We start from the raw sequence: 26,674 nt of genomic DNA, 5'->3' as shown, positions 1-26,674 counted from the left end.
CTACCTTTGGTAGGAAAGCTGGGTTCGTCCAAAGGACTACCTTGTCCTTGTGAAAGACCAAGAAAGGGTGCTCCACCGACAATGCCTGGAGCTCACCCACTCTCCTCGCTGACATAACGGCTACCAGAAAGGACACTTTCCAGGACACGTACCTGAGGTCAACCGTAGCCATTGGCTCAAAGGGTTTATGGCACAGCGCCGTCAGGACTACATTTAGGTCCCAAGGCGGGTGCGGACTACGAACCGGAGGGTAGAGAGTGTCAAGCCTGGAAAATGCCTCTTAACCACTGGGTTACTCAGAGAATAAGAGCATCGGCCTATAGCAAGATAAGCGGAAAACGCTGAAAGGTAAGTTCTGCATGACAGAACGTTAACACCCGACTCTGCTAGGGGGGACACGAGGGACAGCACCTTGTCAATCGTAGCCACCCTTGGATCCAACCGCTTTTCCAAACACCAACGACAGAACCTGAGCCATTTACTCCTGTATTGGGATCTGGTCGAGGGTTCCCTGGCTGCCTGGATAATACGCATGTTATCCGTAGAGAAGTTAAAACGCTCTAAGACTTGAACTCAGGCACCATGCCGCCAAGCTGAGCGATTGTGGGAAGGGGTGCCACATCTGCTGTTCCCCTCGATGAAGAAGAACTGGGGTTACTCGTAACCTGATCAGCAGAAACACCGACAGGTGTTGAAGTTCTGAGAACCAAAAACTGGCTGGCCACCACGGGGTCATGAGCATAAGGGAACAGTTCACAGAGTTCTTCAGCTTCCCAATTGCTCGATGAAACTAGAGGCAGAGGCGGGAAGGCTTAAGCTCTCATGTTGTGCCATGGAATCTCGAGAGCATCCCCCCCCCCCCCCGAGAGGAGGCTCTCAGCCCCCCTCTGGAGGCATACCGAGGAAGCTTCTTGTTTACCACTGTTGCGAAGAGGTCCACCTCCGGTGTACCCCAATGCAAGAAAATCCATGAGAGGATCTCCGCCTTCAACTCCCACTCCGTTGTGACATTCAGCTGGCCCGGGATGTGCACCGCAAGCAGCCAAACGCCATGAAGCATAGCCCACTCCTATATCTGGATGGACAGGTCAACCAAAGGTGCCCACCCCGCAGGCAACAAAACATTGTGCGAAAGGGGTATCCGAGCATTCCGGTCATAAACTGACCGATAAGGATGCGCACAAGGCTGAGAAACCAGCCCTACACCTGAGGCAGCTGTAGGGGTAGCGTTCAAAATGGCCGCCGCGGTCATGGCGGGAACGGGCGCCATTTTGTCATCACGTGAGGGGAACTGCGGCACGTAAGGAAGTGAGGCAGGGGTCCCAGTCGATGGATCAGGGGTCTTAACTTTAGCCTTAACATAAGGAACCTCGGCAGAGCCGGTACTATGAGGCCTGGAATGTTTCTGCGACATACCAACCGCCAAATTAGCCTTCTCAGGAATTTCCCTTCTTTGCCCCCTCAACAGATCTGGTGTCGCCGCAAGAGCAGGAACGGTGAGAAACAACCTTCACCGATAAGGTCTTCCAAGACCATCAGAAATGTTGGTAGCTTTAGCCTCTGTACGAGGGACCTCGGACCCAGGTCCGGTAACAGCCTTACTCCCGCGGGCCTCGAACATCCCTTCGGTAGCCCCAAGCCCCACCAAGGCATCGGGGCGCACCCCGGCATAAGAGCCAGTCGTCCAAATACGGATACTCATGGATACCCTGGATACGAAGTTAGGCCGCAATCACTGACATCTTCTTGAAGACACGTGGCGCCGAGCTGAGCCAAAAGAAGCACTCGAAACTGGAAGTGCTCCTCTCCCAAAGAGAAGCAGAGATATCTCCTTTGTGGGTTCCAAATCAGGATATGCATGTACGTGTCCTGAAGATCCACAACGCTGAGCCAATCGCCCATCTGCAAGGAGGAGCGTATCTGGCTGGGCGTGATCATCTTGAATTTCTCTTGGGGTAGGAAAAGATTGAACTGGGAAAGGTCTAGGATGGTGCGCAGGCCAGCCTGGTTGGGTTTGGGCACCGTAAACAGCCGGGAGTAGAAGTCCTCCCCTCGCTCCCCAAGGGGATTGGGTTCCACAGCTCCGAGGTGCAGAAGTTTCTGAACCTCGGCCTTGAGGGAGGGTGAGCCTGACAGCAGAAAAAGAGGGTTGAGGGGTGGGGTAGGGGGTAAAGGTAAGCGGAAACCTGCTCGAGCGACTGACAAGACCATCTGTCTTCTGTGATGGCCTGCCGTGCCTCCCAATGAGACACAATGCGTCCTCTCACCGGGGTCTCGTGCGAGCGCGGAAAACTCTCATTTGGCAGGCTTATCGGTGGCAGTGCCACCTGAACCTGATGAGGAGGCTGAGGAGCGGGAGAAAACCCACGTACGCTGTTGTCTACAGCGGTTATTCCCCGCAGGAGTATCCACTCTGCGAGATTTGCAGTCGAGGAAGCCCCTAAAACCAGAGGAAGGTCGACCTTGCGACAACGACCTTTGAGACTTGAAGGGAGCTTTAACCAGAACAGAATGATTTAGTCGTCTGAGTGCTATCTTTGGTTTTGGTGAGCTCTACATCAGTAGAAGAGTGAAACAACTCCTTACCATCAAATGGAAGGTCCAGAATCTTGTATTGCACCTCCTTCGAGAACTTAGTGGCATGCAGCCACGCTTGCCGCGAGGTATCAACCCCAAGCATCAGACCCCGGGCCGAGGTGTCTACGTGATGAGCCGCAGCCTCCAGGAGATCCTGGGCCAAGACCCTGGCATCGGAAAGGCCTCCTCTGAAATTCTCCAACTTCTCGACCGGAATGTGCTCCTCAAACTCCGACAGCCCTCTCCACATCCGCATGTTAGCTCCCGCCAAAATCAATTCTGCATTAGCCTGCCTGAGCTGCAAGGCCGAATTGGCAAAGATTTTCCTCCCTAGGGATTCCAGGAGCTTGTCCTCCTTTCCCAAGACCTGAGTAGCCATCGCGGAGGAGGATGCTGCAGGCCTGGATTGCAACGTAGCCGCAGCCACCACTGTGGAGGAGGGAGGCGGACAAGATGACAAGGCTACTTCTTCCGAAGAATGCAGCCTGTACCTTGCGTCAATCTTTTTATTGACAAAAAGTCCCGAGTGTGGCTTTTCCCAAACTCTTCGGACCTCGGCCAGAACATCCTTCTGCAGGAAAAGGCTGGTACGCTCCAAAGGAGACAGGGTGAACGCCCCAAAAAGCACGCCCTCCTGTGGAGCAGGTGCCTCGGGAACCGGAACATCTAAGAAATTCATCATGTCCAGTACCCGGTCATGAAAAGCTCTAACAGAGCGGGGAAGGTCCTTGTTGTCCTGCTCACCTTGAGTGTCATCTGACAGGTCAGGATCCTGCTGAACCGTGTCAGGCACTGCCTTGTCCACTGGGGACAATGGTGGCAAAGGCGGAAGAGCAGGGGCAGGCACCACGGGCAAAGGAGGCGCCGTGGAACCACCAGAGGAACGGGTGGAGCCGGGGGCGCTGGTGGACGCATTTCCTTAAAAAGCCCTTTGAAATACTCCCTCTGGGGTAGGTGCGCATAAGCGCTTGAAATTTACCGAAACAAGCATCCTCAGGAGATTGCTTCGGAACCTGAGGAGGCCTCTCATGAGGTGGACAAATCCAGGGACGTAACGGAGAAGGGTGCCACACCGGGCCCTCCGCCGACATATCCACATAAATCAAAGGGGCCGCCCCTGCAGGCGACGAGACATTGTGCGGAAGAGGCATCCGGGCGTCCCAATCATAAACGGACCGGTAAGGATACGCCCAAGTGACCTTAGGTTCACCCAAAGGACCGAACCCTACACCAGGGGCCGATTGGCGTAGTTGTAGGGGTAGTACCTAAAATGGCCGCCGTGGTCGTGGCGGGAACAGCCGCCATTTTGTCTTTATCTGAGGGGAACTGCGGCACGTGAGGAGGTGAGGCAGGGGTCCCCGTCGATGGATCAGGGGTCTTAATTTTAGCCTTAACATAAGGAACCTCGGCAGAGCTGGTACTATGAGGCCTGGAATGTTTCTGCGACATACCAACCGCCAACTGAGCCTTCGAAGGAAGGACCTCGACACTGCCCGTAAAAGAAGAACCTTGCTTATTTTGCCCCCTCAACAGATCTGGTATCACCACAAGAGCGGGAACGGCGAGAAACCGATTTCACCGACAGGGCCCTGCCCGGCCCCTCAGAGCTGTTGGTAGCCTTAGCCTCTGTACGAGGGACCTCGGGCCTAGGCCCGGTAATAGCCTTATCAGCACGGGCCTCGAACATCCGTTCGGTAAACACAAGCCCAGCCAAGGCCTCGGGGCGCACCCCAGTCTTGTTTTTGAGGGAAGCCGAAAGAGAGGCCTCAGAGCAAGCTCCGGTACCCTGTGACTCAGCAGAACTGGGTCTACACACAGCCCCCACAGGAGGGGCCTCGGACGTTACTCCGGTGTACACAGGCCCCTTACGGAGACCCACGGAGAAAACTCTGGTAGAATTATTATGCCGGACAGGCACCTCAGGGCGAACCCCGGTGGCAGAACGATCAACACCCCTTCCGGCTCGAGAGGAACCCGGGAAGGTACCCACCGGCCGGGGTGCTCTGAAAAGTAAAGAACTTACCAGGCGTTTCTTCTTCTCGTCGATGAACGCCTGAAAACGAGATGGAGGAGTGCGTCGGAACACCTCCTCCGACCATTCCAACCGACGTTGAAGAGCCCGGACCGAAAGGGAGTCACAGTAAAAACAGGAGTCCCAACGGTGTTCCGGACCCAAACACTCTAAAAAAAGAGGATGGGGATCCGCCCTTGCGAAGCGACAATGGCACGAAGAACAGTCTGGAAAGTCTAATTTAAAAGACAGACAGAGTAGAGGACGAACGCTAGCGAGAGCCAGAGAGGAAAACAGGGAAGAAAATCTTCCGAGGATGCAAGTGCGTCCGGCCCTGATCAAGCAGAGAAAAGGACTGATGGGCGATGCACGGGGCGGAGCCAAGGTGGGCGGGGTTACGGCCGCGTGCCGGGCCCTGCGCAGGAAAGAGAGGAGGGACAAATAATTTTTGGAAAAAAAATATGTATGCTTTTTACAAAGTGCTCCGGTCCCGTCCCACAGGACGGAGAGATGTCCCATAAGTATGGAGGAAAGGGGACAGGACGTAGGAGTAAGAGCAGAAACCATAATCATAACTTCAAACAAATACCAGCAATTACTTCTGACGTAGAATATCCAAGGATCCACACTATTGCCTTTTCTGTTTGACATTTACATGACACTCCTCCTGGACCTAATCAATCAGTCAGGTCTCACCGCGACAATTACAGAGACACACATTTTCAAACCCAAGAACCACATTTTTGGCAAACTTGGTAGACATTAAACAAACCTGGCACATGTTTAAGTCAGTAAACAGACTAAAGCCCAACCCTAACAAAGGAGAATTCACTCTTTGCAGTGTAGCGCTATCTAACACAGGTTCAATCCGTTAGCCTTACAAAACTGATTTAGTACCATTCTCCTTGGTAAGGAACCACAAAGGATAGCCTCACGCTTAGGCCGCAAGTGAGAAAAACTGTCTGAAGATATTTTTCCAAATTTGAACTCTACTATATATTATGCCTGCATCTGTCCTTTACCCACAGGACCACGGCTGTGATAACACTAGAACCAACATGATTGCATTACACAGACAGTATAGCTCTTGGATAGACTAAATAATGCATTTTTATTTTAATGGACTTTTATAGGGCTTTTGCCACAGCACTAGACATTGATGGGACATAATCTGAAGTCAGCAGAGTACATGCGTACTGATTTTACAAAGCAAAACAGAACTGATAAAAAGAAGTAGCAGAACCGATAAGAAGAGGGAGGAAATTCAAGACTTTGGGAGTGATTAGTGAGAAGGAGTGAAAACAGAATGAGGCACATGGGGGTTTTGGAACAGAGAGAAGGTAAAGATGTTTTCGGAGCCTAGAGAACGTGTGCGGGTATAGAAAGTGACAAGTGAGGCGAGATAGGAAGGGGCGGGACCGTGAAGGCATTTATAGACTATAAAAAAGAAATTAAAGAATTAGATTCTCAAAGAGGACAGGGAAAGCAGAGCGTAGCGTTGGAATAGAGGCACGAGCAGGAATAATGAAAATTAGATGAATAGAGAAATGTCAGACTGAATGTAGAGGGGCAAGATATGAGGCCAAGCAGAAGGGAAGAGCAACAGTCCAGTTGGGAAAAGATAAGGCATTGAGCGGCATGGGGGATAACAATGGACGGACACTTCAAATGTTATAACACTGATAGCGACAGATGGGGCAGTTTTGGAACTAGGAGTAGAGAAGCATGTGAGAAATGAAAGAGAACACCAATACTATGTGCTGTAGCAGAAAAAGGAAGAAAAGCAGGGAGATACGCAAATGGTAGGCAGGAGGAAGTAGAGTGTGGGCAGGAAAGAAGAAGTTCAGTTTTTAGAGGGTTAACATTGGTTTGAAGAGTATCCGAGAAAGAGGAGAAAGAAAAGAATAGTTGGGCATCATCGGCATTGAAATGAAGGAGGATATGAGTACGGAGAGAGGGATTGTGTAACTGAAAAGAGGAGATGGCCAATAATAGAACCCTAAAGGTCTGAGATGAACCAGTGTAAGGACAGTGTCAGAAAAACCTAGTGAGGCAATCGAAGACAGGAGAGTGGGGTGATCAACTGTGTCAAAGGCCATCGAAAAGATCAAGGATAAGGATGGAAGAGTGTTATCAGGAACAATGAAGAGTTAGTGACATGGAGAAGGGCAGTTTCTGTGGAATAGGCTAGACGGAAACCAGATTGTAAAGGGGGAAGTAGAGAGTGCAAGTTTAGATGGGAAGAAACTTGAGCATAAACTATACGCTCAAGCAGCATCGAGAGAAAAGGAAGAAGAGAAATGGGTTGGTAGTTAGAGCAAGAGGAGGGGACATTTTTTGAAAATAAGGATGATAATGGCATGTGTAAAGGAGGAAAGAACAGAAGCTGAGGAGAGAGAAAGGCTAAAGAGATAAGTAATATAAGAAATAAGGTGGGGTAGCTTGAAGGAATTAAGGTGGAAGGGAGAGTGTCTACGGGTGAGGAAGTAGGTTGGGCACGATGCAAGTAGGTAAACAGTTTGAGTCTGCGAGCAGTTGAAGAGAGACCATATGTAGCAGGTGGAGTGGGACCGGGGGGAGCAAAGGGGGGTGGCATTGGATCAGAGATTGAGGAGACAGAATCAGGTTAAGATGGGGGTGGGGATGGGACAGAGAATCAGGAGCAGAGATTGGCAGTTTTAGAAAGGAAGAAATCAGAGAACTGGGTTCCGGAGAGGGGAGATGAGAGAGGAACCAGGGGGGTTGGGAGAGAGAAGTTCAATGAGGAGCAGACAGAAAGAGGCAATCAGAGAGACAAATAACTGCTTAATGGCAGCCAGCAGACAGCATCGTAGGAAAAATTGAGAGAAGAAAGAGGGGTAAGAACAGATGGAGAATGGGATTTTTTCCAAGCCTTGCAGAGTGAGGATCGAAGGGAGAGAAGAAAGGGTGACAGCCGGGGTTTGAGGGGCCACCGTGATGGTAGAAAAGGACGAGAAGGATAGTGGCATTCAAGAGCAGAAAGGAGATTAGTCTATAGATGGAGGGAAGGGAGGAAGGTAGAAAGGTTAAAGGAACGCAGATAGCATGGTGAAATCTTAATAGGAGTAAAAACTGATGGGAGAGGAGGAGGAAGATGAGGAGAAAAGGAAAACAGCGAGTAATCAGACAGAATAAAACAGACTGTAGCTTCAGGGGGGAAATGAAGAAAAAAAATAAGGTTTGAGGAGGAGCCGTAAATGTGGGAAAGAGGTGTAGATATTTGAGAAAGATGCTCCGAATCAAGAACGGTGAGAAAGTGGCAGAATGATGGAAGGAGGTGGATTTTGGAATCGCCAAGCAGAAAAAGAGGAACAGTACTAGGGAGAATAGTTGATATGTGGCAGTCAAGGTCATCAAAAAATGAAAGAAGGGAACCGGGTGGGCGATAGAGGGTCGTTGAAAGGAAGAGAAGTGATATTAAAAGATAACAGGGGAAGCTGAGCTGGAGAAGGAGCGAGAGACCAGGATCAGTGATGAAGAATACTAGCCCCACCGCCTCTAGCATTCTGGCAGGGGTATGTAGGCGGGGGTATGTATGAAATGTGTATTAGGGGAGGAAAGGACTGGTGGAAATATAGTGTTGTAAGGGGTTAGACAGGTTTCAGAGATACAAAGGCAGTGAAGTTGAAAGCGAGACAATAGGTCAAGAATAGAGTGGGCTTTATTACATACACAGCAAGCATTCCAATAGAGACAGAAGACAAGGGAAACAAGGAGACATGGGGATAAATCAGATTGGAATGATTACAATGTCGAGAAGTAGGGTTGGAAACAAAGTGAGATGAGTAGTGAGAGGGTACGGACGGAGTCATAAAGTGGGTAGTAGGAGAAGAGCAAGGGGAGGAGAGGAAAGGATAGACGAAGCAAATAGAGAAAAGCGAAATATAGGGAGCAATGGGATAACTTGAAAGACATAAGAGTAAGTAAACAGCCAGACAAAACAAAAAGTTAGTATTGGCAAGTTAGTGGGTGCCTCGTGCAAACTGAGACGAACAGGGATGGACAATGTCCTTAAACAGGTCGCCCATAGGTTGGGTTACCCAGACCAGGGATGCCGTAGAGTGATGGAATTTAAGGGAGGAGGGTGCATCACGTGATCAATCATGTGACTGCTTTGGTTGTTATGCTGCAGCATCAGGGAGGAAGGTTCATTGGATTTCAGACGGCGGAGCCACGGTTGTTGGGAACTCGGGCAGCAGCTTCTCTTATTAGGTAGGTCAGGGAGACTGGATAGTGCAAGTCCTTGTAGTGCGGTCCCTTGTCCGAAGGGCAGCGGCCAGACTGTTCCTCAAGATGAAACGGTTCAAACACATTACCCTAATGTTGCACACTCTAGAGTGGCTCCTCAACAAGAAAGTAACATTTCAAAAAGCTCTACATCACCCACCCATGTAAAAGGCCCAACTTCCTTTTCAAAGAGATGCTAGCATTACACACTGTCCAGGCCTCTAGATCCAGTTACATCGCTCTAATTTTAATTCTATTCAGCAGGAAAAGAAAGAGTATACGCTTTCTCCCTACTGGTTGTCAAACTCTGAAACTCCCCATCTAAGCGACTCCGCTTGGAAGAGATTACCCTAACTTTCAGGAAGCAGCACAAGATATTGCTTTTCAACTGAATTGGCCAAGCAGAAATGGACCAGGTTCCATCACAAAGAGGAGACACTTGACTCTTGTCCTTCACATCTCACAGGGACCAGTCGCTTAAACTGCAAAATAAACATTGTCTACAGGGGAGACTGACATGCGCTACCTCCTGCTTAAGGAAACACAACCCTCCCACCAATTGGATTGAAACTCTCACCACCTAGCTTCTTCACCTCCCTCCGATGAGTTAGGTGCTATTACAACCAAACGAAAATTTAACAAGCAAATTGAGCTTCCATACATCGCTGCTTAGAAACCACGACTCATGTGGCTTTTGTTGATAAGCCCTTTTCTTATGACATTTCATACCAGTTTACAACTCCTGCAATCATGGAAGGACTCAACCACTATGAGTGGGGAACTGCCCAAACCCTCACCCACTCCGCACTCTGTTCTTCCTTTACTAACTCCTCATGGCTAAAATCATCATTGTCAAACCACACACATTCCTCATCAGACAACCCACAAGGTCAATTGCTTCCAACATGGACTGCACTTCTGTCCTTACTATCAATACTCACACAGCACTCTTGGCTAGCTTCTTAATCCTGGGGCCTCCTGTGTACGAATAACCTGCCTCAGCATCTCTTCTGCCCCACCCCTGAACATAATATACACGGCACAGGTAGTGGGGGCGTCAACCGGCACTCAACACCACCAAAAGTTTCTGTATGGGCCTTTCTTCCTATCCCACTAATCAACAACATTGTTGGCAGAAGGGTGCTCCAGAAGACCACGCTACTGTACATTACCTAAAACATCCAGTCTGGCATTACTGTAAGAGTGTGTGTACGTGTGAGGGGTGTTGGGGGGGATGGAATCCGAACCTCAGTTCTGGTCCCATCAGATAACGGAAGGCAGGAGGATTTATCTTACTTTTTTTTACCAAGAGGCCCCAAGCCATTTGTAATATGCTGGATTCATCCAGGCTTTTCAATTTGCATTCTGGGATTTCTACCTACCTTCTCCAGTAGAAGTGTGTGCCTAAGAGTCCCAGCATGTATAGTGAAGCACAAGGATAGGGTCAACCAGTCACATTTTATATGGGGCCACTTGGCAGATATGAGAGGGGTTTGATGCATTCCAATGGATTACAATTAAATCTCGAAAAAAACAGCACTATTTTCTAACAGGAGGGTAATAAGAATAAATGTTATTGCAGTATCTGAAAATACAAAAAGAATTTGCAAGGCAGTGAAATAACACTTAACAGGTACCAGCATAGCCAACAAGCAAACTAAAAGAAAAAAGACCAAATCGGTAGTTTTAAATAACTAAATACTACAGTAAACATCACAAATACCTACGTCTTTATCAATGTTTTTCTTATGTCGCCTCCTATCTCTGGCAGATGGCGGGAGCTGGGAGCTGGGGTAAAGTTCTGCTAACACAGGGAAGGCTTCCCCATTCTCACCTAAGGAATGGCAAACAAAATTCTTTGTAAATCAAAAACAATTCCAAACAGACTAAAGAGTTCCAGGTTCCCTTCAAAGTCAGGTCATAATCATTTTGTACATACAGTCAGTGAGCAACCTTAAGGAATACTGCGTTTGCGATCTGCAATGTACCAGAATCTCTCCAAATTATCAGGCAGATGTTTTTCAGCATTATTAATTTCAATGAGACAATGAGCAGAATGTATTGTGGCGTAGCACTAGGGCAGATCAGATTAATAAAATAGAAAAGTGATTTAGAAAGCTATTCACAAGAGCTCAACTGGACGTCTAAAACAGAGTTCATGACACCACAAGGTATGCTGAAAGCCAGCGAAAGGAGCCAGGGGTGGAAGCAACTGATAAATGCAACATCGTTTTTGTTGTGTGCACAATGCCTCTACAGTGGAAATTCACTAATTCAAAATTATACCTACAACGAGGAGGAGAGTGCTAATGGCTTGAAGTTAAAGATCCTAGTTATACCAAACTAGCACAATTGGATCATGAACTACTGATCTGATTTTGTCAATAAAGTCAGAGGCAGCAGCATTTTGTTTGCAGATTTACCTTAATGTGTGCAAGGGGCGGGCCTCACCGCCTGTTGTGTTTTCTGCAGCGTTGAGGCAGTATGAGGAGAATCCCCATGCCTCTAAACACCCCACTCCCTAACTTTGGGCGCCTGAGGCAGGGGTATCACCACATAACTCGTGCTGCCACTACTACCCTTTAAAAAAACAGACTAAGCATATTGTGTTGAAATCCACAGGCCCGCAAAAGGCTGAACACATGGTGTTTGGCCAGTTTTGATATTACTCCAAAGCTTACTCAAGTAGAATCCAAGAGGATCACAGCTACTGTGGCGAAAGGGCAGTAGACCATGGAGCAGACTCGGGATCTGCTGTATCAGCTGGAGGAGTTTGCAATATGCATTTGTTCACCTATGAGCGATTCTGCCACATGCAAAATGGTGGAAAAGTCTTTTAGAGGTCGGTCCGCATTGGGAAAAAGCCAGTAAAGGCAAATTAGATTCACCTAAGTGTGTGATGCCTGGGTGGCCCAACCATTTCCTAAATAGTGAAGATACACATTCATCTGCAGCTCCTTCCCATAACGCCAGATGGGAAGGGGTGGGAGGGAACTATAAAAACCCAAGAAGAGAAAAGTGTAGTGTGGGAGTTTGGCGCAAAGGGGTTTGGGTGTGTAGAAGGAGTTGGGGGCTCTAGTGGACGGGAGACAACAAGAGCAAATTAATTCGACTTCAGAGAAGGGCAAGAAGCATACATTAAAGGAGGTAAAGAAGGGGAAGTAGGGATCCATCAAAAGAGAGCAAAGTGTAGAAGTTGGAAAACGGATGGAGAGGAATTTGGAGGAGAAGAGGTGAAACGGTAAGCGAGGGATGGGACAGTGTAAAGTCCCTTGGAGGCATGTAGTGTGTCCCGGACAGAGTAAGACAGCATAAGGCTATTGGTTTTCTGGGATAAGTGGAAGGAAGGAGTACATGGCAGAATGTTGAGGTTATACAATATCCATGCCAAGGACTAGAGAACTGGTCTTGTGCCACTCCCTTAGCTGCAAGAGTGTTGGTTTGGTGAGGCGGAAAGCGTGGCAGGGCTGGGAGGTTATCGCTTCAAGACGCAAAGACAGGAAGGTGAACCGAAAGCCAATGAGGCCCCAAGACACCCTCTATGCCTACCACACCTCTAGGAGATGCTGTGAACGCCACTCAAGAAGAACCTACAGCTGCAGCAACACTAACCAAGTCTTCTTGATGATCCTATCCACTAAGTAGCCGAGTGGGTGCAACTCACCAATAAAGAGAACACACAATGGGGTGTTTCTAACTCTACGCGAACACAAAATGTTTTGCCATTCTGAACTATTTTTAGTTTCATTGCCCATATTCCCCAATGAACCTAGCGATGATGAGTCACTGTTGCATACTTGGTGGAGACAACTTCGCTTTGTGACCAATTGTGTTCACAAGCAACTCTGAAGGCAATCAAGAGAGGACACATGACCCAATTACCCACCAAAGCAAGATGCTGGTTTTCATCTCTTCAGTAAAGAAGATGTCGACATCACTCCCAGAGGTGAGCATTTCTGTCTACAGGGTAGACATCATAATTTCCAGGTTCACCCTAAAGTATAAGACAAGCATGCTGGTGCTGGGCTTAAACACTGTAAGAAAGTCTCGATGAACCAAGCCGTCAAACAGCAACCACATGACTTCCAAATACAGGCATTGAAATTTCAATATAATATAGACCCCACCAAATAATGATAATAAAGTAGTAATAACATAATAACAAATTAACAAACAGCTGGTCTCACCAATATATCCGTTTTTCCTGTGTCTTGAGCAGTGCTTCAATTGTGTCATCTCCTCTTCAATATCCGCCCCCTTCCCCCAGAGTCGCCGCCTTCCCCCATTTTCTCAGTCTTGAAACATGTGTTTCAGCGTTTGCGGCTGAAAAAACATGTGGCCCTTGTCCTGCGTTAATTCAAGAAAGGAGGCCCAGGTTCGAGTAAAGCGAGGCATGGCCCCTGCGACATGTGCAGTCAGTTTTTCCATTGCCACTACTTCCCATATTTTGACCCACCAATATGACATAATTTCAAAATCATACCCGGTGCAGCCTAGCTGCCAACAATAGCTGTGCAATAAGGTCTGCCCTGGGGCCAGAGTGCATTACAGCACTTTAAAAATTAGTACACCATTTTCTGACAGTTAAATACTAATACACAAAGTTTAGGGCTTGACGCTCGTCATTAGGAGGCTACAAAGTCAAAACCAAAAAGAAACATTTTAACAACTTACTCGCGAGAACAGCCACCATCTTCAAATGATCTCGATTCATTTAATTGATCCAAAAAACATATCTTAAAAACACACGGCAAACATTCTCACCACGTCGTGAGGAATAATTACATCCAGTGTCTAAACTCACTCAAAAAAGTAAGTAAGCGCACACCATCACGTTTTCTCTTTCATGCACAGAGTTCTGTTTTAATTAAGATCTAGAGCACTAATATCCCATACTTCATGAGATCAAAAGGTGTAGCATCTGACTTGCCTTCAGTTGCCAGTCATGCACGCCACGCTGGTGGAAAAGGCGCCATAGGCTACAATGGAAAGTGACATGTTTTTTCCACCAACATTGCGTCCAGGGCGGACAGTTTCCTGTGGAATGCTGGCCCTCTAATTCTTGATTAGAACTCTGTGGTTTTATGTTACTGTGACATTTAAATAAACATGGAAAACATTCTTCTAGAAAACATGGTAATATCATATTGGCTCTTTGAGTCCTGATATACTTAAGACTTGACAACGTATCCAAAACCTCTCTCCTCTTTCTCTATCCAAGTGTCTCTTTCTGAGTTTAAAGTGTCTTCCTGTGATCTTTGTTGTTTTGTAATACATTCTAACACTTTAAATTGTAATAGGGAAATGCTGTTGAAATGTCGGACAAATGGAGATTTGATGTGTTTTTGTTAATGTCACTTGTGTGTGCTGTGACCTCCCCCTCTAATGGTTCTGTCATTTCACCGGCGCAGATGACCGCATAGACATTGGATTCAAAGACTAAAAAAGTAAAAATGCATGTAGCATAATGGCGTCGTGGAAATATTTGCCAGTTGTTGACTGCATCACTATATAGAGCCATTTATGATGATGCGACAACATCTTCAAGGGAGGCACGGAAATGTCCCTCTTTGAGGATCGTCTTCTTTGGTGTCTACATTGTATATGGAATGGTCATGGATACAGTTTAGTTGGTGTGTGCCAGATGGTTAAAAAGGTGCACCACAAAGTGGTTTATGCAAGTGAAAACAAATGTTTGGAAGTACTGGAATTGAGGCATCATTGTGTGGTGTCTTGTACTGTGAAATGGGAGAGGTGCCAAGGAAATGGTGCGTGTTAAGGGCAGTCGCGTCTGATGACAACATGTGCCAAATGTAACGTGCCTGGAAATAGCGCATTGACGCACTGAGGTGTGTGCCCATTAGAGCGGTTAGGATGTGATGTTATCGTAGCAGTGTGTTATGGATGTGTAGTAATTTAAGTGTGGAAGAGGACTGCATGCAAATATTGTGTTATGGATGTATCGGAATTGAACCGTTGCTGAGGAGAGCGCATAAGAACGATGTGGTATGGATGGATTGGAATAGAAGCGTTAAGAAGGTGTGCATGCAAATATGGTGTTATGATGACTAGGTAATAAAGCATTGCAGAAGTGTTATGGATATATATGTAATGAAGCATTGCAGAAACGTGCACACAAACATGGAGTAATGAAGGTGCGATTACTGTGATATAAGCAATACCATAACCCCACCCACCACTGGTGTTGCCAGCACCAAGGACAAATCGTAGGAGCTTTCCTGGAGCAGCCGCAACATGAAATGCTGCAGGCTGGGTTGCAGAATTCTTCTGGCTCCCACCCGTTGTGGCTCCTCACTGGAGTACCCATTTCAAACCACTGCTTCTGCTGCATAGCTAGCATGCATCTGTACTGATGAACTATGAGGAGTGGGTTTGCCGTGGTAGACAGAACCAAGGATGAAGCTGTGTCCCTATATTTATTTTTGGATTTGTAGAGCGCACTACAGCCCACAGGCATCGAGGCGCTATAAGGATACTTAAGAAGGCTTGCTTCACATGTACATTGTTCTAAAGTGCAGGCCACCTGCTGATCAAAAAGTTTTTCTTTTTGCTGCTCCCTCCCTCTTTGAAAGGACATTTCCATCATTTTAAATTGGTGATCAGGCAAAAATCCAGCCAGCCCTTAACCAACCATGACACCTCACTGCGAAGACGTTGACATCCCCCCAGACAAGTCCTTTGTGTCTGGACCCGAGAGGGCAGGAAAAAGCCCAAAAAACTGGCAAAAAGTTCATGGTACAGTCATTTTAGAGAATATGATACTCTAAATGACATTATTCAGTGAAATGCAAAAGTGCACGCGCAAAAAGTAAAACGCGGGGTAGAAAAATAATTGCTGCAACCAGCCCGATTGTAATCACAACGTAACAAAAGAAAACGTTCTAAGGATAAAAAGCATCCTTAAGACACTTGACTTTAAGGTGATGTGTTCAGCTGTAAAATACAATAATTCCGCTAAGGCAGACAGGGTATCCCAGTATTGACAGTCTTGGAGACTGATCAGTTTCCATATAAAAGTGAGCAAAGAAAGCAAGGGAAGAAAAGCTAAGGGCTTCAACTGCCTCCAAAAGGTCAGGTCGACAATTATACAATAGCCTATTGATGTCAATGGGAAGAAAGCTGCAAAAAGAAAATCTTTCACTGACACTTGCCCCTCCATACTCGGACAGGGGGCCTGGCCTGTGCTCAATGGTGAAGTCAAAGCCCTAAAGGCGTATGGGCTTAATGAGCAGTATTGGATTCTCTCCCTTCATGTTCATCAGCCATTTTTAGGGCTTGTGACCATTTTGTATGGTGAGGCGAATCCCAAAGAGGAAGGGTCTCACCTTCCTTAGTAGCTACACAATGGCAACTCCTTTGCCACCGGGGCCCTCCACAACTTCCGACCCTTCAGCTGATAGCATATGAAATAGATTAGGTGCTCCCTGCCTTTGTCATCTTGCTGAGAGAGGACTGCTCCTGTTCCAGCGTGGGAGGCATCAGTCTGTGAAATAAAGGATCTCTGGTAGTCAAGTACCCTGAGAACAGGCACTTGCCATAGGGAATCCTTTAAACACTGAAAGGCCTTCTCAGAATCCTCTGACCCAGGAACCTTTCTAAGTTTCTTAGGAGTGGAGAGTGCCGTTAAAGGTGCAACTATGGTGCCAGAGACTGCAATAACATTCCTGTAAATGCCAGTGAGCCCTAGAAAGGCTCTCACCTGGGTTTGGACTGTAGGGGTCTCCCAGTCTTGTACAACTTGTAATTTGCTAGGTAGAGGTCGATTACTGCCCCCATTAACCTCATGCCCAAGGTAAGTCACTGAGCCTTGACCAATCTGGCATTTGGTAGTCTAAGTTCAAGTGGCCCTGTTGAAGGGCCTACAATACTATTCCCAAAGTGTTTCACATGTTCTTCCTAAGAAGGGCTGAATACTGCAATGTCATCTAAATAAGCCATGCAGAAGTCGTCTATCCCATTCATGATATGATTAGCCAACCTCTGGATGGTAGCAGGTGCATACGTTAACCCAAAGGGCATTACCCCAAAGTGGTAAAGACCTTCAGGTGTGCAGAAAACAGTCTTCCCCTTTCTATCACGGATATTTGCCTGAAATTAGATCAAAATACCGAGATGCTTGGCAGTACCCAGTTTGTCCACTAACTCATCTGTTCATGGACGGAGAAGAGCATCTCTCTTGGTGACAATGTTAAGAACTATATAGTCCACACACAGCCTGAAATCCGTGGTGGCTGCTTTTGGTACTAGAACAGCAGGACTGGACCATGGACTATTGGAGGGTTCTCTCACCCAAAGATCCACCATCTTAGTTTCCTCAGACTTGATATGTGATGTTAGTTTAACTCACATCCTTTACCTACTCATTTTGGTAGGCACACTATATCTGGTGTCTAAGTTATGACAACAAGGTGTCAGATCAGGAATAAGTGAAAACATGGGGCAAACTGCATAAGGGAAGCTTGAACCTCATCTTGTTTTTGTAGAGGCAGTTGAGGGGACAACTCGACACCCTTAATTGAGCCATCAGAAGGGCTTCTCCTTAACAGATCAGGGAAAGGCTCATACTCCCTTCCCTATCTGAAGCCAGTAGCAGGGCTCCCCATTTTAACTGTTGGGATTAATGCTTTCAACCTATCAAAGCTGGAACACTTTAGGAGGCTCCTTGGATCTTACAAGGCCCACTAAATAGTTAACCTCACCTAGTCTCTCAACAAGTCTGTAAGGTCCTGACCATTTGACCTGTAGGGCTTTAGGCCTCATGGGATTCATCAAGAATGTTATCAAAACATTGTCATCTTTTACAAATGGATGAAGATCTTAAGGCCTACATAGATGACAAACCTAAGGTCACATATAGTAGAGCACCAACTTTGCACACCAGGTAATGTTAGAGTTTTATGACAAGAACGTGATGAGAGTAATTGGTTAAGTACAGTTGTATTTTACAAATGAGGAACCTGCGCTATGTGCACATTTGCATGTAACAATGTTAAGAACTTTGTTACGAAGGACTATCAGATTATCACATTTTTGGATTTTATAAATTGTAGAACAAAATGAGTAGTTTATGCTATTGTGTGTGTGAAAAGTTCTACATCGTCAGCACAACACGAGAACTACGAATGTGTATATGAGAGAAAATAGAAATGATAGGGAGCCAAGATCCAAGACTTCCACTTGCTGCACACTGTAATAAGGAACATCAGCAAGACAACATAACAGAGATGAGATTTCTGGGACTTAAACTCGTTCTCAATAATAGAGTTGTCGACCGAAGATTACGACAAGGGGAAGCAAAATTCACATGCAGACTAAGAACAACCTTCCTGGGACTTAATACTGAACATGAGATGTCAGTCATTGTTATCATGATTTACATCATCTGATGGCTTAGCCCACTCTGGTGCCACTTGTTAATAGTATGCAGGTGTTCTTGTTCACTTATTTAAATAGGGAGTTTGATGTACTTGTACACAAAAAATGCTGGCAAAAGATCTTACACCAATTTTATTTGAATCACACTTTACATTCATACTCGTATAGACATGCACTCATTCGGCTTTTACAAGAAAAAGTAGCGAGGGGCCATGTAATTCCAAAATGTAGACTATGCATGAAAGTTGTTCCAGCACTCTTTGAATTACTGCTGCTTTTGTTTTAAGGAAAACTATATCTGCCCCCAGGTGGCGCAGAGTGCAGCGTCCTGCACGGAGTCCAGTCACTCGCCAGTCAGCCGATTGTGGCCAAGTAATCAAGTGAATGAAACCATGTGGGCCCGCTGAGGATGGTGAGAAAACCATCAAAATGGGAAAATGGCAATCTGGGAGAACCGGAGGAACGCACTAGAAGCCTGAGAAGTTGCAGACTACCTGCGGAATCGTCTGCAGCACGGGGACAGCTCATGCCGACACGCTGCATAATGGGTAAGAGTCTCGTAACATCGATGGTGGCATCCATACTTACACACCCGGCCCAGCTTGCTTCCTTATCTTAATTTCCTTCATCTTCCCACCCTCCCCACATTTGTCTAACTTTTTGATGGCGATTCCACCCCTAATGCCCTTACACACTCTCCAACGGTGGCAGAGAGGAGGACCGAATACGACTTGGGCAATTTGAGTGAGATCATAGGCGCCAATAGAAGTACAAACACAAATGGGAGCGTGGAACTATTGTGAAAACCGAATAATGCTCTAGTTACACCAAATGTCGTATTGGACGCTGTGTCTGATTCTGTGGGTAGGACGTTACGGACTACAGAAACGGCTTCTCAGAATCAGCGACACTGGATAGGAAACCATAGCCCAACACACAACCTGCACAGCCCATGCAGATGATGGGGCTAATAAACACTGCCTTCATGTTCATAGGTTCAAAAGCTAGGAGTGAGGCTTTGGCGCAGCAGAAAACAGAGAACAGGCTTGAACCGCCAGCAGCGACCTTCGGCTCCAAGGCTTCTCATGTTAAGGACTTAATCCAAAAAACTGCAGTAGAACCGGTAATGGGCAAATGTGTGCCCAGGCAGTGCAAACCTGTGCAAATTGCAGTTTAAGGCAATTAAAAGAAGCGAAGGACTAAGTCTAAAAATCACCACTGTTTGTGCTTGGCCGATACTGAAAAATCTGACAAGCGAGTATCCGTAAAAAAATGGAGGTGGACGGGACCAAGCTTACCAGTGAGTGGAACCATGTCTATACCGCTTGAACATGGGGGGCAGGAAGAACACAACCCCCACTTTAGACCAGGTAAAACACACAAGAAGAAGTTGGGAGTCCCTCAGGCCCGCCGGAGGAACTCACAGATGTTGCAATGTTGGAGGGAACAGCCGGAGTGGAAGCCCCTATTAAAGACTTGTTACAGCCATCGACCTGTGATCTATTAAGTAGCAACATTCGTGTGCGCTCGCCAGCTCAAAAAAAGAGCCATAACCAACTCTACTTCCTTACAGGTTTCTCTTGAGAAGAAGCAGCAGCAGCTTCACACCGCTTCCAACGGAAATGAAGTAGAACTACAAGAAAGAATCATCCCTGAAGACTAGCAGAGGCAAGGAACGCCGGCATCAAACAGAAGAAATACAGTGCTATGGCTACAACGTGACATTGACAGACTAAGAGAAATGATTGACCGAGTGGACTGCTAAGCAACGAGAACAGCAGCACAAATAAAAACAAAGAGCCTGGAGTGAACGAGACTGACTCAGAATGAGACCTCTCAACTTCTTATGATTGTACCAGGAAAATACCTGTCAGAATTAAAAGGGCACAACCAGATAAGGGTGGGCGTGACCCCTTGTTGGGCTCTTCATCTAGAAGTACCTTTACTTAATCATCCTCACCCACTAGTGGAGTGCACCGCACAAGTGATCGAACGAAAACCAAAATCGAAAAATGGACAATGGCCACTATGACCCTTTAACTCAGATGTCAGTAGTGACCATATCCATGGCCGTCTTTCATAAAATTATATGAATCTATTAACGATACCCTAAAAGACCAAACAACTTTAATGGCAATGCTACACTCAAAGATAATCTACATCGAAGGTTTTATCGCTGCTGAGAAATCTGCTGGAGATGGGTGCTGCTTCGGACACTTAAGTGGTGGGCAAAGAACAAATAGGAATCATAGTAATCACCTCCTAGACCTAGATGCAGATCAATCCCCAGTTCACAAGGAATCACAGAAGACTAGCAACCCCTATGTGCAAGGAGAGCAAAGAGGAGCCAAATTGAATTCCCCCCGTGATTACTCTACATGAAAACTCATCTGGTGTGGAGGACTTGGACTTAGGGCCTCATTACACGGAAGGCGGTAATGGTTAACGGCCACCGTTAATGGTAACGGTGGCCGTTAACCATTACCGCCTTACTACGAGGTCCCTTAGCGGGTTGGTGTTTTAACGCCTGCTTTTTGCAGGTGTTAAAAACCAACCCGCTAAGGGACCTCGGAGCTAATTACGGCACCGCAAAATTGCGGTGCCGTAATTAGCGCCTTCCCCATTCCCATAGAGCCCTATGGGGCAGAAATGGGAATGGGGAAGGGCAATGGCGGAAGGGGGATTTACCGCCCCTCCAACCTTGGAATGGGGCGGTAAATCCCCTTTCCGCCAAGGCGGTGCCGGTATTTTACCGGCATGAGCCATGGCGCTAATAGCGCCATGGCTCACCGCCTTCCGTGTAATGAGGCCCTTAGTCTTCTTAGATAAGAGCGACACCACTGCCCCGACTGAGAACACAAGGAACTCTGGTAAAAATAGGAAGGTTGTAAGATTAAACTCCTACCTGTTTTTTGCTCGAAACTGGAAGAGGAGAGCGCTAGCGAACGACAAACAACAAAGATTAATGCCAATGGTTAAAGCAAAAGGCTCAAGGAGCTTTTTTGAGGAAGTTGTCACTACCGCCAACTGAGAAAAATCAAGCCGAGAAGACTGCAACAAAAATCTTCACCAGAGCTCGAAACCGTGAACGTAATGCGAAATCTATCAATGTACTTGTTGGAAGAGGGAGACGAGGATACCAATTAAATCCCAAATGATATTCCATCACCAATAAAAAACCTGCCTCTGTCTCACTGAGCGTGCCTCCTAGTAGTTTGGGAAAAGAAAAATCATTTCCAACTAGCAGAAAAAGGGGAAATAGCTATAGCTAAATTTAGATCCTATGAAAACAAAGGAGAAGAAGACACTAATCTCCATGGAAGATGTTTGAGGTGGCAGCAGTTTGCACGGACACTAGGACCTCACGCCGAGGGCTCGATCGTTTAGACTCTTAATGGGGTATTGGGACCCGTGGATTGGTAAACACTAATACGAGCATTCTAATTACAGATGCTATTGTTTCATATTGGCCTTGAGAATGACCCATAGGTTGAAACACGTGTCGGCTGAACCAACTAAATTGTCCTTCTGAGCGCCATCACAAATGTGTGGACATTGATTTGTTGACATTAGTTATGGACAGCGTTTCTTGTGATACATTCACATGGTTCTATCACATAGGCTGTAAATGTTTGGACATTGATTTGTGGACGTCACTTGTGGGCAGCAAACATTGTGATAAATTTATATTGTTTTAAGTCATATATCTGGTCTTGGCGTAGGACAGCAGTCCAGTTTTTGTTTACCTTTGAGAGTGTTTTTTCAAGGGAACCCCATGTGCTGAAAACCAGCGGCCAGCCGACAACACATTTGTAATTATTAGGACTAGCGCATTCCACACAGTTACTCCTTGAAACCCAGTATACTTTGTTTGAGGAAGATGCCTGACCAGTCGGTTAACAACGAATCCATCGACGAGACTAGCCTACGAAGACCAACAAAGCTTCCTAGCAGAGAAAATAGCTTTAAAGAACCAGAGCATTTCCATCCCCATGCAACAAAAGAGAAAGATGGGAGAGTTCTTAGGTAAGAGCAACAAGAATCACTCATCAAACTGGCTCAGTAAATCTAAGCCAGACGGGGGAAACAATTCCCAAAAGACAACCCCTACGAGAGATGATATGTGCTGCCTTAGATTGGAAAGAGTAGTGGATTGAGCTCATGTCTTTATTTTGAACATATACAATGTGTTAATGCTCCTCCACTGCATTCCTTGCCAAAGACTAATTAACACTGATGACATCTCAATAATTGGGTTTGTGCAAGAGGATCATATGGACCTACTATATTGTCCACCTACGTTTGATCGTAATAAAGCAACTAATATTAGCCTCAGCCATGAGTTTGCAACTTTTGGAATTTGATCTAACAGCTTTGACTGATTTAACGGCAGAAGACGCATTACAACAAGCAATAAACAGCCTTCCTGTGGCTAATCACTCAGATCAGGAGTCTGTGGTGACTGTCTGCCGTACAAACTCAGCAGAAGCAATGAAATTAGAGGATACCACTGACAAACTAACCCAGAGTGGTCGACAAGGAAGCAAAGTTCAGGAAAGGAAAATCGAACTAAAAAGTCAAAGGCTTTCAGAGCTAACTCTGGAAGAGTCATGGTCTTGGTTGCCTGCAGCTCGAATGAGTGCAATAATTATTAGCCGAGCCCCACGACGAGTAGAAGAAAAAAGTTTGCACTAGCCTCTTGGAACACGCAAGGTTATTCACACTTACTGTCACAGAGGGGAGAGAAACTGGAACACATCAGATTTTCATGTGTTTTCAAGAAACCTGGCTCAGAACAAAATCCACAATGGATGGATTTGCCATCTGAATCCAGCAATGAAAAGCGGAGAAGTACAACCAAGTGCAGGTCGCTTGACTCTAATTAAAAGCGGAAATGATTTTGAAGTAACTGGTTCGAAAAACATTGGCTCATACATTCAACAAACACTTGTAAAGAAAGGCTCTGCACTGAATTTGAGGAAAGCGAGTCGGAAACATTTAACTATAACATATACTGGAATCCACTTGCATCCTGGCAGTGCCGTACACAAGGCTCAAAATGAGACGATTACTGCTGTACTTGGTAGATTCCTGGAGTCAGGAGAGTGGTTCCCATGCGGAACTTTGTCAGCATTCCACCCCATCTCCACCCAGACCTAGTCTGGTGGAGCACGGACTACAACTTGCGGATAAGCAGGCCTTTCAGGCAACCAGCACCACAGGTTGCCATCACTAGGGAGCCACCCAGGACAGCCACAGTGTCCATGGAGTTTAGCCTAGTCACGAGCGGGAGGCCCACATCAACTGGCTCGAGTTGATGGCCAACTGGCTTGGTGTCAAAGCTTCCTTCCGCTCAGTGGTAAAACGGTCCTCATTGAAATGGACAGCTCCACCAGAATGTATTACATCAACAAGCAGGTTGTCACCAGGTCTCCTCCCCTGTGCAATATGGCAGTCAAATTTGGGAGTGGGCTCGGGAGAACAACATGCACTTGACTGCAATCCACTTTCCAGGAGAGTCCAGGGTCAGTGAAATCCAGGCATTGGTGGCTTCAGAGCCTTAAACTACTTTTCATAGGTACAAGGTGGTGCTTAGAACGCATCCTGCCTTTTTACCTAAGGTAGTCTTACCGTTTCACCTGAATGAGGAGATAGTGCTACCCACTTTTTTCGTGGACCCAAAGGACGAAGCTCAGAAGGTACTGCACTGTCTGGATGTTAGGCGCGCTCTAAAATTCTACCTAGACAGAACCAAGAGTTTACGCAAATCAGAGGCTCTTGGTCTCCTTTGGTGGATCAAAGCCAGGCTATCAGGCTTCCAAGGCCTCCATAGCAAGATGGATTGTTGCGGCCATCAAGGAGGCCTAAGAGGGGCAGCACAAGCTACTCCTGGCAAATAAGCATGCCCATGCTATCAGGGCCAAGGCCACGGCAGTGCCGTTCCAGTCGCACGTTCCGTTGTAGGTCATCAGCAAGGCAGCCACATGGGCTACGCTTTCAGCCTTCTGCAAGCATTACTGCTTGGATGCCAGCTTCAGGTCAGACGTGGCATTTAGGCAGACAGTCTTATGTTTATGTTTATTGAATTTATATAGCGCCTTAAGCCAAAGCACTTTACACATTAACATATACAAAAGTGAGAGAAGCATAATTACAACATGAAACAAGTCATTAGAACAATAAGTAGAACAATTTACTAAGGGAGGGTGGGGGTAGGGGGGAGGGCTAGGTGATGTGGTTACAATGACTGTTTTGAGGTCAGGGAGGGTGGGGGGGAAGGGTGAACTTGTGTTAAGGAACTTGTTTTCTTAGGAGGGTCACATCTCCACCATGGGGCTAGATTCAGTTGTAATCGCCCATACAGTATGGAGGAAAGGACGGGACGTAGGAGTAATTATAAGTTACTTGCCGTAGTGACTAACAAACTCCTAGTCCATAGCCCCCTTTCCTCCATACGTCCCACTATCCCCCCCCTAATAAAACTGGTGTCATTAGACAATTGTAATATTGACGACGCGTCAAAGGGGACTGAGGCGTGGTGCCGGTGGGCAGAGTCAAGGGAGTCCATGCTCCCAGGGCCACACCCCCGAGCGCCTCTAAATTTAAAGGGGAAGATGTTTTCTGATGAAAAAGGTTCCGTCTCCCGTACCTAGCGAGGGACGTCCACACAGTATGGAGGAAACGGAAGGGGACGTAGGAGTAAGAGGTAAAGACAAGAAGAAACAGATATTCAAATGGTGCTTGGGCACCTTAACAATAGAAAGGGTAGACTCCTTTACATATCTTGGGATGAGAATCTGTAAAAGTACAGTTGACGCCCATACCTTCTCTCACCTTAAAAAATTAAGCAAAACTGTTGCCTAACCAAGCTCTCATACTGAAACGTAGGTTTTGCCCAATGTTAGCAATACTGGAGTTTTATAGGGCAAAGGTTGTGGGCATCCTGTCTTAAGGTGCAGACTGGCTGCTATGGTTCCAAAGAAGCATTGGGCAAGTTTGGAGGGCATATCCTGGTAAAGCGTGCTGGGCCTCCCAATATCTGTGCCAATCCAGGGTATCAAAAGAGAACTGGGGCTAACTTCATTGAAAGCAGCATCAGAGTGGAAAACTCTGACATTCTTTGGGAAATGTATGAAAGAGGCCCATGCCCCAATCCTGACTTTAATTAAAGCAGAGATTGAGAGTGGAACTGAAAACGCTGTGACAAGGTCGGATTCCATATGTAGAGAACTGCTGGGCAATCTCAGTGCGTCAGTCGAGGACTTGTTGACCAACCCAAGCAAGGTCAAACGGAAATTGCGGGAAACAGACTGGATTCTGATTTGTGACGAGGCAAAAAAGTGCAAAAAGTTGCATAACTTACACGAAACCAGAGCCTTAGGAAACATTCCAGCATATTTAACGACATATACAGACCCTTATTACAGGTCCCAATTCATGAGGCTTAGACTAAACCTCTACAACACCAAGGAGGACCTCTATTTAAGAACTGCGAAGGGCCCTAGAAACGTGGTATGCAGATTTTGCAACAAAGGCTTATTGGAAAGTTTGCAGCATATATTCACATTTTGTACGGCCTTAACTTCAGTGAGAACAAGATTCTTTGCACAGTTCTTGGAAGATGTCTCAACCTTATCAGCAGACGAATGGTGGACCCTACTACTGAGAGGGGAGAATATCTCCTGGACTATTGCAGCAGTTCTTTTTTTAAAGAATGCTTTGAAAAAAGAGCACCTTTTACAAAGTCCTCTTATAAAAAGCTGAATTTGGCTGAAAACAGATGGGATGACACTGGAAATGCCTGCTATAATAAACTAAACTATAAAGGCTTATATATTGGATATAAAACATACAGTACTCTTGCTGAGGTCAGCATTTATTTGCACTCAGCGGAAGGGATGTGGAATACCGGCGTCATGGTCATCCACAATATTCCATAGTAGTGGATACTTTTAAACAAGAACGCTGACAAAATCAAGCCTATTTTCAAGTTATCTATATCGCACCCATATATGTTCTCGTTATATTGAGACCATTGTCTGGAGTAATGAACTAACATCTGCAGATATAAGCACTATGCTTCGAGAGATATTTAAACTACGGTTCTAGATTAAATTGCGTGTTGAGCACGCATGAAGTCACAGGCGGACACGATGACACCATATGCGAGCGTTCTGATATATATATATATATATATATATATAACCAATATGGTGGCCGTGCTGAACGCAGCAGAATAGTAACTCACCCGACTATTCTAAGGTAATCAACATTAGTAAGGAATCACAGCAGTACCATGTCAAAGCAGCTACTCATTAACTAGTTTAGTGTAGCTTAATTACTTTAAAAACAATTTTCTTTTATTTCCACCAGAAATCCAAGTGAAATTGCTTCTGCAGATCATTAATATAAAGACTGCAGATGATTAAGAAGAAAATTGTT

General features: G+C 46.2%; 1 protein-coding gene across 4 annotated transcripts in view; it reads right to left on the bottom strand.

The window, feature by feature from the left end:
• Positions 1-26,674, bottom strand: part of CSPP1 (centrosome and spindle pole associated protein 1) — a 1,841,309-nt gene that overhangs the window by 102,473 nt on the left and 1,712,162 nt on the right. For all 4 annotated transcript variants that reach the window (XM_069621145.1, XM_069621146.1, XM_069621148.1 and 1 more), the window contains one exon: positions 10,564-10,670. In XM_069621145.1, the coding sequence (XP_069477246.1) occupies positions 10,564-10,670 (107 nt within the window). The remainder of the gene's footprint in view (positions 1-10,563; positions 10,671-26,674) is intronic.

The sequence above is a fragment of the Ambystoma mexicanum genome, chromosome 5q, assembly GCF_040938575.1.
Source record: "Ambystoma mexicanum isolate Mex_15411 chromosome 5q, UKY_AmexF1_1, whole genome shotgun sequence".
NCBI lineage: Eukaryota > Metazoa > Chordata > Amphibia > Caudata > Ambystomatidae > Ambystoma > Ambystoma mexicanum.
Note: the sequence above shows the minus strand (reverse complement) of the source record. Positions and strands in the feature narration are given on the sequence as shown.